The sequence below is a fragment of the Saccostrea cucullata genome, unplaced genomic scaffold, assembly GCF_032062105.1.
Source record: "Saccostrea cucullata isolate Sc308-1 unplaced genomic scaffold, CSIRO_AGI_Scuc_v1 ctg1312, whole genome shotgun sequence".
NCBI classification, from domain to species: Eukaryota; Metazoa; Mollusca; class Bivalvia; order Ostreida; family Ostreidae; genus Saccostrea; species Saccostrea cuccullata.
This window is the reverse complement of record NW_026922024.1, coordinates 133,393-150,321: the sequence shown is the minus strand read 5'-3', so window position 1 is coordinate 150,321 and position 16,929 is coordinate 133,393. Positions and strand designations below refer to the sequence as shown.

Sequence of the window (16,929 nt, the reverse complement as noted above, 5' to 3'; positions counted from 1 at the left end):
TTCTTTTTCGTGTGTTACAAACTACGCAGCGCATGATAAACTATTATAATCATGCCTCATATATTCGCTCTGAATTTCTCAGACCATGACAATTTTGGCCCAGCCTGGAAGTAGAACTGGTTTCCAAGGGGACCAAGATATTTTTTTCTGATTAATATAAGCATGTGGTATCGTTTTTCAAAATTGCCCAAATCCGATAATCCTATTTTGTAGGAGAAGTGGTAAAGGAAGTCCAACTTCCGCTCACGTAATCAAATTTATTATGCTACAACGAAATAAAGGGTAGAATTAGGATTGGACTATTAAATTAAGAGCATTCATTTTGCAGATAGTTTGTTACTTGCTAGTCAAAAATACATTTACCAGGCAAATGTAGGAAAGGTGAGATAAAAAATAAAATTTGATGGTGAAGAATTAGTTAATCATTGTAAAAGTTTATGTGTAAAAGAACCCCGCTCCTCCTTTTAATGCCTGTATTAATAAGCAAATTCCATTCCATTGTATGGCTGTGTTCTATTACGCTTCTATTACGTTTCACATGTATTGGATGAAGTAGATATTTACTTTTACGTTTTAAAGAAGATTGTTTTACAATCAGGTTGAATGTGCATTTTTTTCATAGATCAGGTAAAATGAAGAATCAAATCAAACATTATTTGTTTCTCAAGATTATAAATTGTTTGATTCTGAAAATATAATGCTTTTAAATATATTTTTCCCCTTATTTTATAAAAACTAAAAGAACAGATGAAAGTAACCATAGGGATTTGATTTTAAGTTGTATTCTTCACAATGTATTAAAGCTTTACTATTCAAAAATGCTTGCATAACCCACTTACATTCAGTTTTCAACTTAATATTGGATACAGGGCGACCTTCAGTTCCGTTAACTAAATATCAAATCAATGTTATATTTACTTTTTTTAACTGTTCTTTGCTTTGGTAAATTTATCGAAGTTAGGCCAATGGATGTAGCGTCTCTAAAACACCCTCAATATTGCAAATACAGTAAGGCAATGCTTACAAACATGTTAAGATTGTATTCATTGTATTCTTACAAAAAATTTGTGAAAATGCTTTAAAACAGTCTTACACTGAATGTTTAGCTTGATAGATGAAATAAGTTTGCCTTCTGTGCCGTTTACTAAATGTTTAAAATTATGACTTATAAAAATAACGTTCTTTTTGTGATCTTTGAGAAAAAAAAAGTCAAGATAAAAATACTTTTCTTTCGTTCCATGATATAGCAAAACTGAACTAGGTTATTTGTTTGTGTTCCTTGTATGTATGGATGTCTTTGTTTTCATCTCATTCGCATTGGATGTTTTTCACCGTATTTAACATTTTTATGCTTAAAACAGTCTTACACTGAATGTTCAGCTTGATGGATGATGTTTCTTTGCCTTCGGTGCCGTTAGCTGCACATCTTATCATAGCCATACTAGTTCTATTCGCTGTTATCTCTGGTACAGTAACTGAAGATGCCGCAAGGGATGTAGCGTCTCTAAAACCCCCTGACGGATCTCTGACTTTCCACTGCACGTTACAAGGTGGGTTACAGTCAGCTGAACAGGTGTATGGGCCAAATGTGTCCCCGTAATGAACACTAAGTCCGTCAATGGGTGGCTCGGGGGTTAAAAGTACAGTTTCTGGACCATCTGCGAAGAGAAAAATAATATTGACATGGTAACAGGCTAAGTTTGAAATTCTTACATTTTCAATTGGGAAAATTAAATGATATTGTTTGTCAGACATCTGATTTACATAGTAAAGAAGTCTATTTTACTTATACAGGTGAAATCAAGAGTGTACGAATATTTACAGGGTTTCATTCCATAGACCTTGGAACAAAAAACTCCGTACACCATTCATCTAACCTTGATAACAAATTTATACACTAATTGTTCAAATAGAATTCTTCATAGACTCAAGGTCAATAAATGTTATTTCAAACTTTCAATTAGTTTTGATATGTACTACAATGCATTAAGAGGCCATGATAAATACTTTTTGAAAGATAGAAATAATATTATGATGAAGAATACTTTCTCAATGTTAACGATTAACGACCGTCACGGTAACTCAGTCGATAGCTAGTTTAACGGTATCTCGACTACGATTGACTTTAGTCTATGAAATATTGTTTGCAAACGTTTCTTTGTCAAGCGCTCGTAACTTTGAAGCGAGTGTTGTGGGTCTTTCGGGTGAGACCTTGAAAACGACGGTCGTGTAATGGCAGGCGTATTATTTCTAATTCCATTTAATGCAGCTTATTTTCACGGAATTTCTTGGTGTAGACGCAGAATTAATTATTTCTTGTTAACCAATTCTTTAAATTAAAAAAAAAATGAAGATTCGACGCAGTCAGGCAGGTACCCGTCTATATAATTGGCAGTATCTAGTGGACAAACGTGAATTGATGAGTCTGCAAGAGCAAGAAACACCAAAGTATGAAAATGTATATATTGCCACATCAACAGAATTAGCGACATGCAATATACCTACCCTAATTCGTTTTCCTCAGGTTTATTGGGATTTTATTTATCTTTTTAATTGTTTTCAATGCCATAAATTTGCAAGTATTGTTAGGAAAAAATGCTCAAATCAACTGTTGATTTTTTTTTTTTACTGTTGTCATGAATTATTCTATAAATTAGTTATTTTTTTCTGTTTTCTTGAATGGCGAACTGCCTTACCTCTGTACAAAGATTAAGGGACATGACTGAAATTATCTGACTTAGCATTAAGCAGTTATGTTAAAGGGGCTGGAGTATGGCCATTTTAGACTATTTTGATCTCCTTTATAATAAGAGTTTCATGTAAAGAAAAATACGATCAAATTTTAAAAATAAGGCCATTCCAATTTTTTTCTATGTTTAGCGTCCGTGTGCGCCTTGGTTTTTGACACCCCAATTATAAGAATTAATACACAACATCAGGAGTCCTGAAATTGTTCAATTTAGTCGAATTTTTTTAATTCTGTAAATTTTCCCAAAAAATTCTGTACAGTAAGTTATATTGTGTTTATTGTAAGAATTTTATCAGTTGTTTTGGCTTAAGAATTGTTATGTCTTCTATTAAAGCAGTTTAGTTAGATCAAATCATTTGAAGGACGTTGTTTTTATGACTTTTAAGCTTGTGTTTTATATTTTGGCTTGTGTGTTTTTTGCGAATAGGAAGGTAATTTTTTCGAAAGATGAGTGGACGCTAAACAGAGAAAAAACTTGGAATGGCCTAAATGTTTGAAATTTTTTTTTTTTTTTTTTTTTTTTTGCCAAATGATTGTTGACAGCTTAAGATATCAAATCTAAAAATTCAAATTATATCTGATGGTTCATTTGTTTAACCCTACACTGTAGCATCCTTAAATCAATCAATCTTTACCAAGACACGCTGGTAATTCAAATTATCACATGCTTTGCTAAAATATGATAGTGTACGTTAATTTAAAATTACTACTATACTTACATAAAGGGTTTATTTGAATTTCGACACTTTTTTCAGATTCTAGGATTTCCTTTGCCTGACAGCTGTATTTGTTGTATTTAACATCCTTAGACACAATAAAGCTGTATGTCTCTCTAACCTCTCTATTTAGCCTGGTGTTGTTGACAAACCATGAATACGATAATGGCGGGAACCTCTTGTAATAGGACGGAGCAGACGTAGATCTACTTTCACATTTCAGGTAAGCATATTTTCTAACTTGAAGATTCAGATTCCCAGTTATTTGTGCTCTCACTGGTTTTCCTGAATTTCAAAATTAACTTCAAAGAATTTCTTAAATGTAACCGTAATACAGTACATTAAAATGTTTTATATTTTTTAAATTATAAAATCATCATCAATGCTTGTAAAGTGCAAATCTTGAAAATTTGTTTTAAACACTCCCTACCACTGGTTTATATCAGATAATTTTTTTCTTAAATATATTCTGTATTAGCTCTCTTCATTTATCTATGTATACTAGTTTAATCCTTCAATTTAATGTCAATCTTAAATTAACCAAATCTTGTATCGAAATGGCAAAGCCATGATAAGTCTTAGTTGTACGGAAGTATCCTTAAATTCAATTTTGTTCAAATAATTAAACAAGTTGGTTGGGAGGGGCAAAAGCGTAGTCTTACACCTTGACATTTAGTATACATGCTATCATTGGATCAACTGGCCTAATTAAATAAATTTTTAATGCGTTCAATGCATTTAGCATTACATTAATAAACAATCGTAGATTTGGTAGTGATATACAACAATTTACAACTTTTCCCCATTGTTTTCGTGTATAAGCAAATTGTTAATAACAAAAAAATCACAGAACTTACCAAAAACAATTAGAACAACTCCTCCACCTCCTAACCAAGCATCTGCCTCGGAGGTACCCCCTACGTAATATCCGGCATCTTGCAGCGTTATATTTTTCACCTCAAACTGTATATTAACAGAATCCAGGGGTCGGGTATGATAAACATACTTTTCAGTTGACGGGTCCTTGTCCCCTATCTGCATTATTGATTTTGCTGAATCGTTATATACATGAAAAATAAGGTACAATCCAGCTCTAGGGAAATAATCTGCAGTCCATGAAATGTTTCTTGATTCACCCTCCTTAGATTGTACAGTTTTAACTAAAAAAGAAATCAGGAAAAGGCAAGTGTTAAAAAGAAATAACGCCATTGTTAAAAAGAAATAAAGCAATTGTTAACAGCAACCTAATTGTCAAAAAAGAGTGTTGTCGGCTTAACAACTTCTCTTGACTGTTTTTTATGGAATATTCTAAGGAAAAGAAAGGAAGCAGACATAGATGATATATATGTAGTTTTTTTCCATATGTTTCATTTTAATTTATCAGACTTTTTTTAAATGACAGTTATTTATGGAACCATTAATTATAGGTGTTCGTTTTTCTCATATGATTGAAGCTATTCTATGTTACTTACAGTAGAATTATTTACTTTTATGCTGTTGTTGTGTTTGACTTGCTTTAATAGGTTTTTTCTTGAAAGAAAAGTAACATGAATATATTTGTTTGTTCATAATTCATAATGATACCTTTTTGTATATTACGGCTTTATAATTTAGAATTGATTAAAATCACTTTATTCTAATAAAATACATAGAATGTTTAATGCCATTGACATAGTCCAAATAAAAAAATAATTCCTTTAAAATTAAAAATATATACAGGAAGTGTCATTTAGACTTTAAACAGACAATGTCTATGTAATTTACTCTATCGTTACAGATATAAAGGAAAGGTTAAATAAAATTGATTGATTGATTGATTGTATACTGTTTAACGTCCCTCTCCAGAATATTTCACTGATTTGGAGACGTCACCATTGCCGGTGAAGGGCTGCAAATTTAGGCCTATGCTCGGCATTCAGGGCCTTTTAGCAGGGAGAGATCTTTATCGTACCACACCTACTGTGACACGAGGCCTCGGTTTATACGCTCTCATCCGAAGGACCGCCCCATTAAGTCGCCTTTTACGACAAGCAAGGGTGTACTGAGGACCTATTCTAACCCGGATCCCCACGGGGTAAATAAAATTGAACAATGCGAGTTAACATAAAAACGTAAAACGGAAGCTTATTTACAATTGGTTCTGTCGGATTCTGAAGACGATAGAGTAAACATTTCTGACTTGGAAATAAGAAACACGCACTCACGGGGGCAGACTTTAGTTTTCATTGCGCAATATTTCGCACATCATAGTAAAATGAAGCGTATTAACTGTTTTAAAGCAACTTTTTCCGTTTAATTAATAAAATTATACAAAATTAAGAAATTACAAGTTTAAAATTGTAATTACAATTCTTATAATTGATTCTGAACCAATTTTTCAATTTATAGGTCAATGTAGGTTGTCGTCGTTCCAGTGTGTTTTTGACGTTATGAAAAGCTGAAGCTATTTAAAGAAAGGTGTAATAAAAATGCTATTTCAGAAAAAGTTATAAAAATACGCTCTTAAAATTTCAAACATAGAAATTTGAGAATATTTCCATTGTTTTTATTATGTTTTCATAAAAATCCATTGTGTCTGTGATATTTTGTAGTATTCTATAATGGCAGGGAAATTTGTTAATTTTTGGCATTTTGAAATGCCCCATCTGGTTACAAGACGGTAGATTTCTGTGTTTCTTACAAATAATGTACAATTTAGTATTACTCATCATATATTTTAGTATGAACAAAAGGTCTATTGTAGTATTTGTAAATTTGCTATAAAGTGCTAAAACTTGTCATTTTCCTATATAATCCTTTATTGAAAGTACTGTATTTTGAGACGGTCCATTAAAATACATGGACGGTAGATTTCCCCCAGACTTGGCATGTACACTGAAGTTGTAAGTTATATATGGCATTAAAATGAAGAGTTTCGTTGCTGTAGTTTTCACACAATAAAACCACAATCGATCCCCTTATATGTTTGTAAAAACATCATAAACTTGACTATCGATAGTTTAATAAAAAAGTGAGGGAAAAATTCCGCTGTTAAAATTCGTAAAATATTCAATAAAATCAACAACTTTATATTAATGTTATGTTTTTTAACATATCTCCAAAGTTAATTTCTGTATTTGCCAAGTCAAATCAGTTTTTGGAATGAAACATAAGGATATAATAAACAGTATTCAAGATAAAATGTCCATAAAACAATACAAATTAGGAGCAGAGCAAAGGCGGACCTCCAAAACGGCAGAGGTAAGATCAGGTGCCATTGCGGAGTAGGCATCCACTGCCGACCAGTCACATCTTCCTTCGTGTGCTCCTTGTCATGATCAGAAATTAACGGAAAGTCCGTCGTCAATTCAGTGTATGGACTGAGAGTTCAGTTCTTTTTTCCGTGGGACGTACATCCCATAAGCATCATAAGTACAACATTGTATTTATCAATTACATACATAGTACAATAACATATTATAAACTTACAAACTATTAATACATACATTTTATTATATAGCTAATTGATTTAAACATTCCATTCGTAATTTATTAGCATGATATATATATTTCCCTAACTGATTTACATCTTTGGTATTTGTACTACAGATTAATTGTATTAACTTGAAGACACTTGGTCTTCGGGAGTAGTAATGTTTGATGAACTTGTTTCTTAAATCGTGAAAAACTGGACAAATGAATAAACAAGAGGCCCAAGGGTCACAGCGCTCACCTGAGAACATAGGGCTTGAATTTACTCCCCCCTTCCAGGCATTCATCATTTGAACAAATTAGAATCTACACCACCTGAGGATGATTCCATATAAATACCCCGGGTATCACTTATCATAGCTTTGAAGTACTTGAAAAGAATATTTTAAAAGGTTTCCTTATATATCCCTATGTAAAACTTGGGTCGGCCATTTTGGCCCCACCCTATCCCCAGGGCCGGGGGTCATGATTTGAAAAACTTGAATCTACAATACCTGAGGATGATTCAAAATGAGTTTCATCTTTCCTGGCCCAGTGGTTCTGGAGAAGAAGATTTTTAAAGATTTTCCCTATATATTCCTATGTAAAACTTGGGTCGGCCATTTTGGCCCCATCCTTGCCCCGGGGGTCTTGATTTGAACAAACTTGAATCTACACTACCTAAGGATGATTCCACACGAGTTTCATCTTTCCTGGCCCAGTGGTTCTGGAGAACAAGATTTTTAAAGATTTTTCCTATATATTCCTATGTAAAACTTGGGCCGGCCATTTTGGCCCATCCCTTGCCCCGGGGGTCATGATTTGAACAAACTTGAATCTACACTACCTGAGGATGATTCCACATGAGTTTCATCTTTCCTGGCTCAGTGGTTCTGGAGAAGAAGATTTTTAAAGATTTTTCTTATATATTCCTATGTAAAACTAGGGTTGGCCATTTTGGCCCCATCCTTGACCCGGGGGTCATGATTTGAACAAATTTGAATCTACACTACCTGAGGATGACTCCACATGAATTTCGTCTTTCCTGGCCCAGTGGTTCTGGAGAAGATGATTTTTAAAGATTTTTCCTATATATTCCTATGTAAAACTTGGGTCGGCCATTTTGGACCTACCCTTGCCCCGGGGGTCATGATTTGAACAAACTTGAATCTACACTACCTGAGGATGATTCCACATGAGTTTCATCTTTCCTAGCCGAGTGGTTCTGGAGAACACGATTTTTAAAGATTTTTCCTATATATTCCTATGTAAAACTTGGGTCGGCCATTTTGGCCCCACCCTTGCCCCGGGGGTCATGATTTGAACAAACTTGAATCTACACTACCTGAGGATGACTCCACATGAATTTCATCTTTCCTGGCCCAGTGGTTCTGGAGAAGATGATTTTTAAAGATTTTTCCTATATATTCCTATGTAAAACTTGGGTCGGCCATTTTGGACCCACCCTTGCCCCGGGGGTCATGATTTAAACAAACTTGAATCTACACTACCTGAGGATGATTCCACATGAGTTTCATCTTTTCTGTCCTATTGGTTCTGGAGAAGAAGATTTTTAAAGATTTTCCCTATATATTCCTATGTAAAACTAGGGTCGGCCATTTTGGCCCCATCCTTGCCCCGGGGGTCATGATTTGAACAAACTTGAATCTACACTACCTGAGGATAACTCCACATAAGTTTCATCTTTCCTGGCCCAGTGGTTCTTGAGAAGAAGATTTTTAAAGATTTTTCCTATATATTCCTATGTAAAACTTGGGTCGGCCATTTTGTATCCACCCTTGCCCCGGGGGTCATGATTTGAACAAACTTGAATCTACACTACCTGAGGGAGATTCCACATGAATTTCATCTTTCCTGGCCCAGTGGTTCTGGAGAAGATGATTTTTAAAGATTTTTCCTATATATTCCTATGTAAAACTTGGGTCGGCCATTTTGGCCCAACCCTTGCCCCGGGGGTCATGATTTGAACAAACTTGAATCTACACTACCTGAGGATGACTCCACATGAGTTTCATCTTTCCTGGCCCAGTGGTTCTGGAGAAAAAGACTTTTAAAGATTTTTCCTATATATTCCTATGTAAAACTAGGGTCGGCCATTTTGGCCCCATCCTTGCCCCGGGGGTCATGATTTGAACAAACTTGAATCTACACAACCTGAGGATGATTCCACATGAATTTCATCTTTCCTGGCCCAGTGGTTCTTGAGAGGAAGATTTTTAAAGATTTTTCCTATTGTTATGGGTCAGAATAACCCTAAATGCCAGCAAAGATCAATCACACAGTTTAAACTTAACAATAATTTATTTACAGTAATATACAAATCATTAAGTACAAACTTAGCAAAAATCTAAAAATACATACCTCAGAGTGTCCGTTGCTGCACACAATGTCCCAGTGAAAATATATCCCAGTTGTAACTCAATGGTGCTGATACGACAAGAGTATATCTATGCATCGAATTGACAGGATATTTATACAGTAATATAAATCTAGAATATTCTAGAAGTTGTAAGTACATGATATTACTTGAAAGTTCTGGACATACACAAAGTTCAAGAATGTTCTAGAAAAAATGACCGAACATGTTGACCACTCTGGAATGTTCAAGAAACTTAATGTTACTAATAATATACATGATGAAATAATACAAATACAACACACCTCACAACACCTCCCCCCTTAAAAAGTTTGAATGTTAATGAAAACATAATACCAAAACAAAATTTATGCACACCAACACAAAATCTAATTTGTTCATGATACTCTGGACAAGGCATCTGCAATAATATTGTCTTTGCCTTTGATATGCTTAATTGTTATGTTGTATTCCTGTAACAACAAACTCCATCTAGTCAGTCTTTGATTCTTGTTTGACAATTGATGCAAAAATGTCAGGGGGTTGTGATCTATATATACAAGAATTGGATGCAAAGTAACATTCAGATAAACATCAAAATGCTGTAAGGCTAACAACAAAGCAAGGCATTCCTTTTCAATGGTGGAATACTTTTGTTGACATTTTGTAAGTTTCTTTGAAAAATAAGAAACAACTCTATCTACCTTATCACTATGTTCTTGAAACAAAGCTGCCCCGATTCCAACATCACTAGCATCAACAGTAAGCTTGAACTGCTTAGAAAAATCTGGAGTTGACAGAACTGGGTTGCTCATAAGGACAGATTTGATTTTATGAAATGATTTTTCACAGTCCTTTGTCCATTCAAAGTTAACCCTCTTTTGTAAAAGATTTGTAAGTGGACTTACAACTGAGGAAAAATTTGGACAAAATTTTCTGTAAAACCCAGCCATGCCCAAAAACCTCATTAATTCTTTCTTGTTTGTAGGAATCGGGAACTTTGCAATAGCTTCCACTTTAGCCATAATGGGTGTAACATAACCTTGACCTACTCTATGACCTAAATACTCTACATAAGCATGACAAAATTCGCTCTTCTCAAGGTTCACAGTTAAGTTTGCTTTAGCTAAAATGTCAAATAAAGCACGCATGATTCGGAGATGTTCGTCCCATGTGTCGCTGTATATGACGACATCATCAATGTAGGCCTCGCATCCCTCGAGGTCTTGAAGGAGGGAGTGAATCATCCTTTGGAATGTAGCCGGTGCGTTTTTCATGCCAAAAGGCATTACTTTATACTGGTAAAGTCCATCTGGTGTAGCAAAAGCAGATATTTCTTTTGCTCTTTCTGTTAACGGCACTTGCCAGTAGCCTTTCAACAGGTCAAATTTACTGACAAATTTGGCGTTTCCAATGCTGTCAATACAGTCATCGATTCTAGGTATTGGAAATGAATCAGTTTTGGTAACAGAATTCACCTTTCTATAGTCTGTACATAATCGGTACGAACCGTCCTGTTTTGGTACAAGAATACACGGTGAGCTCCAATTACTTTTACTAGGTTCAACAATGTCATTGTCCAACATGTACTGCACTTCCCTTCTTAGGTACTGCAATTTTATTGGATTCAGACGGTATGGATGTTGTTTGATAGGCAGAGCGTCGCCAACTATAACATCATGACAAGCTGCATTAGTTTTCTTTGGAACATCCGAGAAGATTTGATGATACTCATTCATCAAGTTTTTAACTTGTTCTTTTTGGTGAATGTTCAAATGTCCAAGTTTGGCATCCAAATTAGCCAAAACTTCTGAGTTTTTCAAACGAACACTCTGATTACAATCTTTCTCATTCATCTCTACACTCGTATCACTCTCAATACAATTTTGAACAGTCTTAGCATTGGCTAAAGTGGAAACTGGTTTTACAGAATTTCGGTCACACCTTTCAAAATACTCTTTTAACATGTTAATGTGACAAGCCCGTTTCTCTTTACGTCGACCTGGTGTCTTAACTACATAGTTTACATCACTGATCTTGCTTTCAATTTCACAAGGGCCATAAAATCTGGCCTGTAAAGGATGACCAGGAATAGGTAAAAATACAAGAACCTTATCACCTGGCTTAAACACCCTATTTCTGGCATCTTTGTCATACCACATTTTCATTTTCATCTGAGAATTCTTCAAATTGTCTTGTGCTAATTTACAAGCATTGTAAAGTTTTTCTTTGAAATCAGACACATAATCTAAAAGATTAAGATCAGTAGTCTCAGTCAGCCACTTTTCCTTCAACAATTTCAAAGGACCTCTAACTGTATGACCGAACACCAATTCAAAAGGACTGAATCCAAGAGACTCCTGGACTGCTTCTCGTGCAGCAAATAGCACAAGATGAACCCCTTCATCCCAGTCTTTCTCATACTGGTAACAATAGGTCTTCAGCATTGTTTTCAGGGTTTGATGAAAACGTTCTAGCGCTCCCTGGGACTCAGGATGATAAGCAGTTGATCTATATTGCCTTATACCCAACTCATGCATGACTTGCTGGAACAACCCCGACATAAAATTTGAGCCTTGATCCGACTGAATTGCCTTTGGTGCTCCTACAAAACTGAAGAACTTGGTTAGGGCCTTAACTATGCTCTTTGCCTTTATATTCCTAAGAGGTATGGCTTCAGGGAATCGAGTGGATGTACACATAATGGTAAGTAAATACTGGTTCCCAGATCTGGTCCTAGGCAAAGGTCCTACACAATCCACCAACACTCGACTAAACGGTTCTTCAAAAGCTGGAATTGGTTGGAGAGGGGCGGATGGTATCTTCTGATTCGGTTTACCTACCATCTGACAGACATGACACGACTTACAAAACTCAGAAACATCCTTCCTTAACTTAGGCCAATAAAAATGACTCAAAATCCTATTATAAGTCTTATTGATACCTAAATGACCAGCCATAGGTGTATCGTGAGCTAAACTCATGACATCTCGACGATAAGCAGCTGGGACCACTATCTGGTGAACAACACGCCACACTTCATCTGGGGGAGCGTCAGGTGGTCGCCATTTTCGCATAAGGATGCCATCTTTCATATAGAAGCATTCTCCAACTTTAGTAACCTCTCCTGGTGGAAGTGCCCTCTTACTAAGTTGAATGATATCTGGGTCTTTATGTTGTTCAGAGAGTAAACGTTCTCGGCTGAGGATGTCCTTGCCTTGGCTAACTAGTGGATGCAACTCATCATCCTCACCACCAAATTTTGGTAACAGTTCTTTCTTCTCTTGCTTCTTGATATTGTGTGGTTCCATGCTTGTTTGAGTGCCATCAAGGTCAGATAAGAAAGTGTCATTCAAATCAATATCAACAGAGGAATTCGTCTCGTCAAAGGCTTGAGTATGGTCTGCCTCCATTTCTCGTCTTCTGGCCATCGCTCTAGTAACAGCACAGGCTGGATATATGTCATCATCTTCATCATAACACATGACATCTGGAGTGATTTTCTCACAAACTATAGGATCTGGTACAACTTTTCCACCAGCTAAATCGTTGCCTAGCAACAAAGAAATGCCTGGAACGGGAAGAGTAGGCCGAACACCTTCGATAACAGGTCCAGTAACTAAATCTGACTTCAAACTAATTCTATGCAGGGGAACATCAATGACGCCTAGCTCCACACCCTGTAATAAAACTGACCCACCAGTAGAAGTCTGCTCAGACAAAGGAAGCACGCCCTCTAACAATAACGTCTGTGCAGCACCAGTATCTCTCAAAATCTGGACAGGTTTTATTTCGCTAGAGTCACCGAGTGAAACAAATCCCTGAGACATAAAGGGCTTATAATCCTCCATAGAATCAATAGAACTGGACTGTGAACCCTGGACATCAGGAGTGTCAGAACAAATCGAAACTAAGGCTTCTCTATCACCTCTAACTGCCGCACAAGCATGTGGTTGAGTTTTGTCAAAATCATTTTTTCTCTTAAGTTTAAAGCATTCACTGATCAGATGACCCTTTTTCTTACAATAACTACAAGTAGGAAGCGACCCTATTCCAGACGATCCTTCAACACGTCCTGGACCGGACTTAAAACCACCTTGAGATGGAGACTGGGAACTTGTGAAAGACTGAGACCCTGAACCACTCTTTTTATATGTGTCTGAATTTGTAGAATTACTGCTAGTCTGAGATCTTGATACAAAATTCTTTTTATGAGACAGAGCATAAGTATCAGATGTGACTGCTGCCTCTTCAAGAGTTTTCACATTCTTATCTTCTAGATGTGTTTTCAAATCTTGAGTAACACATTCCTTAAACTCTTCTACCAGGATGACTTGGCGCAAATTAGCAAAAGTTTTATCAAGTTTCTTAGATCTAAACCAGTGATCGAATAAATCTTCTTTCTCTCGTGAAAATTCAACAAATGTTTGATTATCAAACTTTCTATACTTTCTGAACTTTTGTCTATACGCTTCAGGTACTAATTCATATGCTTTTAATATTGCTGCTTTGACCTTCTCATAGTCTGAACTTTCAGCTACCCCTAGTGCAGAGTATACCTCAGCTGCTTTGCCAACCAGTACACTTTGTAACATTGTTGACCAAACGTGTTGCGGCCATTTAAGATTTTCTGCGACTTTCTCGAATTGGGGAAAATACTTGTCTACAGATTTTTCTTGAAATTTCGGAACTAACCTAATATTTTTTGCTGCATCAAATTCATTCTTGACAAATGAGGGTTCTGGTTTCTGCTGTAATCTTAATTTCTCTAACTCAAAGTGCTCTTGTCTTTCTAATTTGTCTAATTCAAATTTCCGTTCACGCTCTCGTTCTTCTCTTTCTCTTTCTCTTTCTCTGTCTCTTTCTCGCTCTTCTCTTTCTAATTTTTCTCTTTCTAATCGCATTTTCTCTAACTCTAATTGAAACTGATATTCTGCCATTTTGTAAGAGCCTAACTCTGTTTTAACTGTATATTCTGGAAGATCGTATTTTTCAAAGATGTTTTCTTCTACTAGTTTGTTTGCAACCTTAATTCTAATGTCTTGCTTTCTCTGAGAGGATTTAACATCTAACCCAAAATGCAAACCTAATGCGATCAAGTCATCCTTTTTTAACGTATCAAAAACCTGAACACTTGGCGAACTAAGAAAGTTTGTGACCGAAAATACCATGTTGATTTTTGCTGGCTTATAGTCAAATTTAACAATTTAATTAACAAAATTCTGACAATGAACTGCAAAAGTGCAAGAAATTCTTGATCCCGGACGAGCCCCCAATTCTGTTATGGGTCAGAATAACCCTAAATGCCAGCAAAGATCAATCACACAGTTTAAACTTAACAATAATTTATTTACAGTAATATACAAATCATTAAGTACAAACTTAGCAAAAATCTAAAAATACATACATCAGAGTGTCCGTTGCTGCACACAATGTCCCAGTGAAAATATATCCCAGTTGTAACTCAATGGTGCTCATACGACAAGAGTATATCTATACATCGAATTTACAGGATATTTATACAGTAATATAAATCTAGAATATTCTAGAAGTTGTAAGTACATGATATTACTAGAAAGTTCTGGACATACACAAAGTTCAAGAATGTTCTAGAAAAAATGACCGAACATGTTGACCACTCTGGAATGTTCAAGAAACTTAATGTTACTAATAATATACATGATGAAATAATACAAATACAACACACCTCACAACACTATATATTCCTATGTAAAACTTGGGTCGGCCATTTTGGCCCAACCCTTGCTCCGGGGTTCATGATTTGAACAAACTTGAATCTACACTACCTGAGGATGACTCCACATGAATTTCATCTTTCCTGGCCCAGTGGTTCTGGAGAAGAAGATTTTTAAAAATTTTTCCTATATTGGGTCGGCCATTTTGGCCCCACCCTTGCCCCGGGGGTCATGATTTGAACAAACTTGAATCTACACTACCTGAGGATGCTTCCACATGAGTTTCATCTTTTCTGGCCCAGCGGTTCTGGAGAAGAAGATTTTTTAAAAATGCCATTAATTTTTAACAAATTCATGATTATCTCCCCTTGGAAAAAGACGTGGCCCTTCGTTTGAACAAACTTGAATTCCCTTCACCCAAGGATACTTTGTGCCAAGTTTGGTTGAAATTGGCCCAATGGTTCTTGAGAAGAAGATGAAAATGTGAAAAGTTTACGACAACGACAACGACAACGACGACAACGACGACGACAGACGACGGACAAATTTTGATCAGAATAGCTCACTTGAGCCTTCGGCTCAGGTGAGCTAAAAATGAAATTCATCTTCAATATCATTTAAATTACACAGAACACATTTCCTATCACTATTTATTAAGTTCTCGTATCTTCCAGTTTCAATCTTTAAATCATGTGCTGAAAATCTGAGACATGAAATTGCTTTTCTATATTTTACATGGATGGGTTTCTTTAAATAACCTTGAAAACAAAAATAATCAACTAAATGCTTATATAGCATACATTTTGGTGACTTACATATATCAGATATAGCCTTCTGTTTAAAAACGTCACACATTCTGTTGTATGTTATATCTAATCAAATACTATCTTTTTGATTACTATGAAACAAGTCAGCTAAACCTAGAGTGTACATTTCATTTTTTATACTCATAACCCAGGGATCTTTATTCTCTACCATATCTTGATAACATGCACTCAAAATACAATTATTACTTTTTCATAATTGTAACCAATTTTAACCAATATTTTAATATTCTGCGCTTTCTGTATATATATAGTGGTAGTCTATCTAACTCAAAATAAACAGCACTATTACAGGTATTTTTTCTTACACCAAGTATTCTTTTACAAAAATTACTTTTTCAACATCTGAGGCTTTTATGAAAACCCCAAATTTCAGCTAGCATAACACATTTTTAACATAAGTATCAAAAACATTGATCTGAGTCTCAACATTAAAATTTAAATCTTTCATTTTACTATAAATACTAAACAATGCTTTGTTACCTTGTGTTGCACAGTGCTTCTGTGTAGACAAGAATTTACCATTATAGTTAAATAATAATCCTAAATAGTTAAATTGATTTACAACTTCCACATTTTTACCATTATTTGTCCTATTTTCTTCATCGCTTACATACTTTCCATTTCTAAAAACTACAATTTTCGTTTTTTGTACATTTACAGTTAAATTCCATTCTTTTGTATAGCTATACAGAGTGTTTAACATTTCTTGTTAACTTTCAACTGATTCCGCTATTAAAACTGTATCATCTGCGTACATTATTAGGAACAAATTAATCATTTGAAGTTCAACTGAAGCACAATTATGTTCAATAAAATGCCGTTCAAAATCATTTAGATACATGGAAAATAGTACAGGCGATAATATTTCCCCCTGCAGAACACCCGCAGATATAAGAAATGTATCAGTCAATGTACCTTGATGTTTTATACAGGCTCTAACATTCTTATATAACGACTTAATACATAATATTTTTTCCTTGAGTACCCTCTGTTTGTATCTTGTACCATAACTTTGATCTGTCAATTAAATCAAAAGCTTTTGAGTAATCTACAAAACAACAATATAATCTCTTTTTGTTTCTCAATGTCTTGTTAATTAAACTTTGTAAACTAA

The 16,929-nt window shown here is 35.1% G+C and overlaps 1 protein-coding gene across 3 annotated transcripts in view; it reads right to left on the bottom strand.

Annotated features, from left to right (window-relative positions):
* The window catches only part of LOC134261078 (uncharacterized), an 80,655-nt gene that overhangs the window by 41,836 nt on the left and 21,890 nt on the right, over positions 1–16,929 (bottom strand). The window contains exons 3-5 of one of the 3 annotated variants that reach the window (XM_062743551.1): positions 4,323–4,625; positions 3,469–3,750; positions 1,368–1,658 (exon numbers count right to left, since the gene is read on the bottom strand). The exons of 1 other annotated variant lie outside the window; for it this stretch is intronic. In XM_062743551.1, the coding sequence (XP_062599535.1) occupies positions 1,368–1,658; positions 3,469–3,750; positions 4,323–4,625 (876 nt within the window). The remainder of the gene's footprint in view (positions 1–1,367; positions 1,659–3,468; positions 3,751–4,322; positions 4,626–16,929) is intronic. One more of the 3 variants, XM_062743550.1, reaches the window with a different exon arrangement.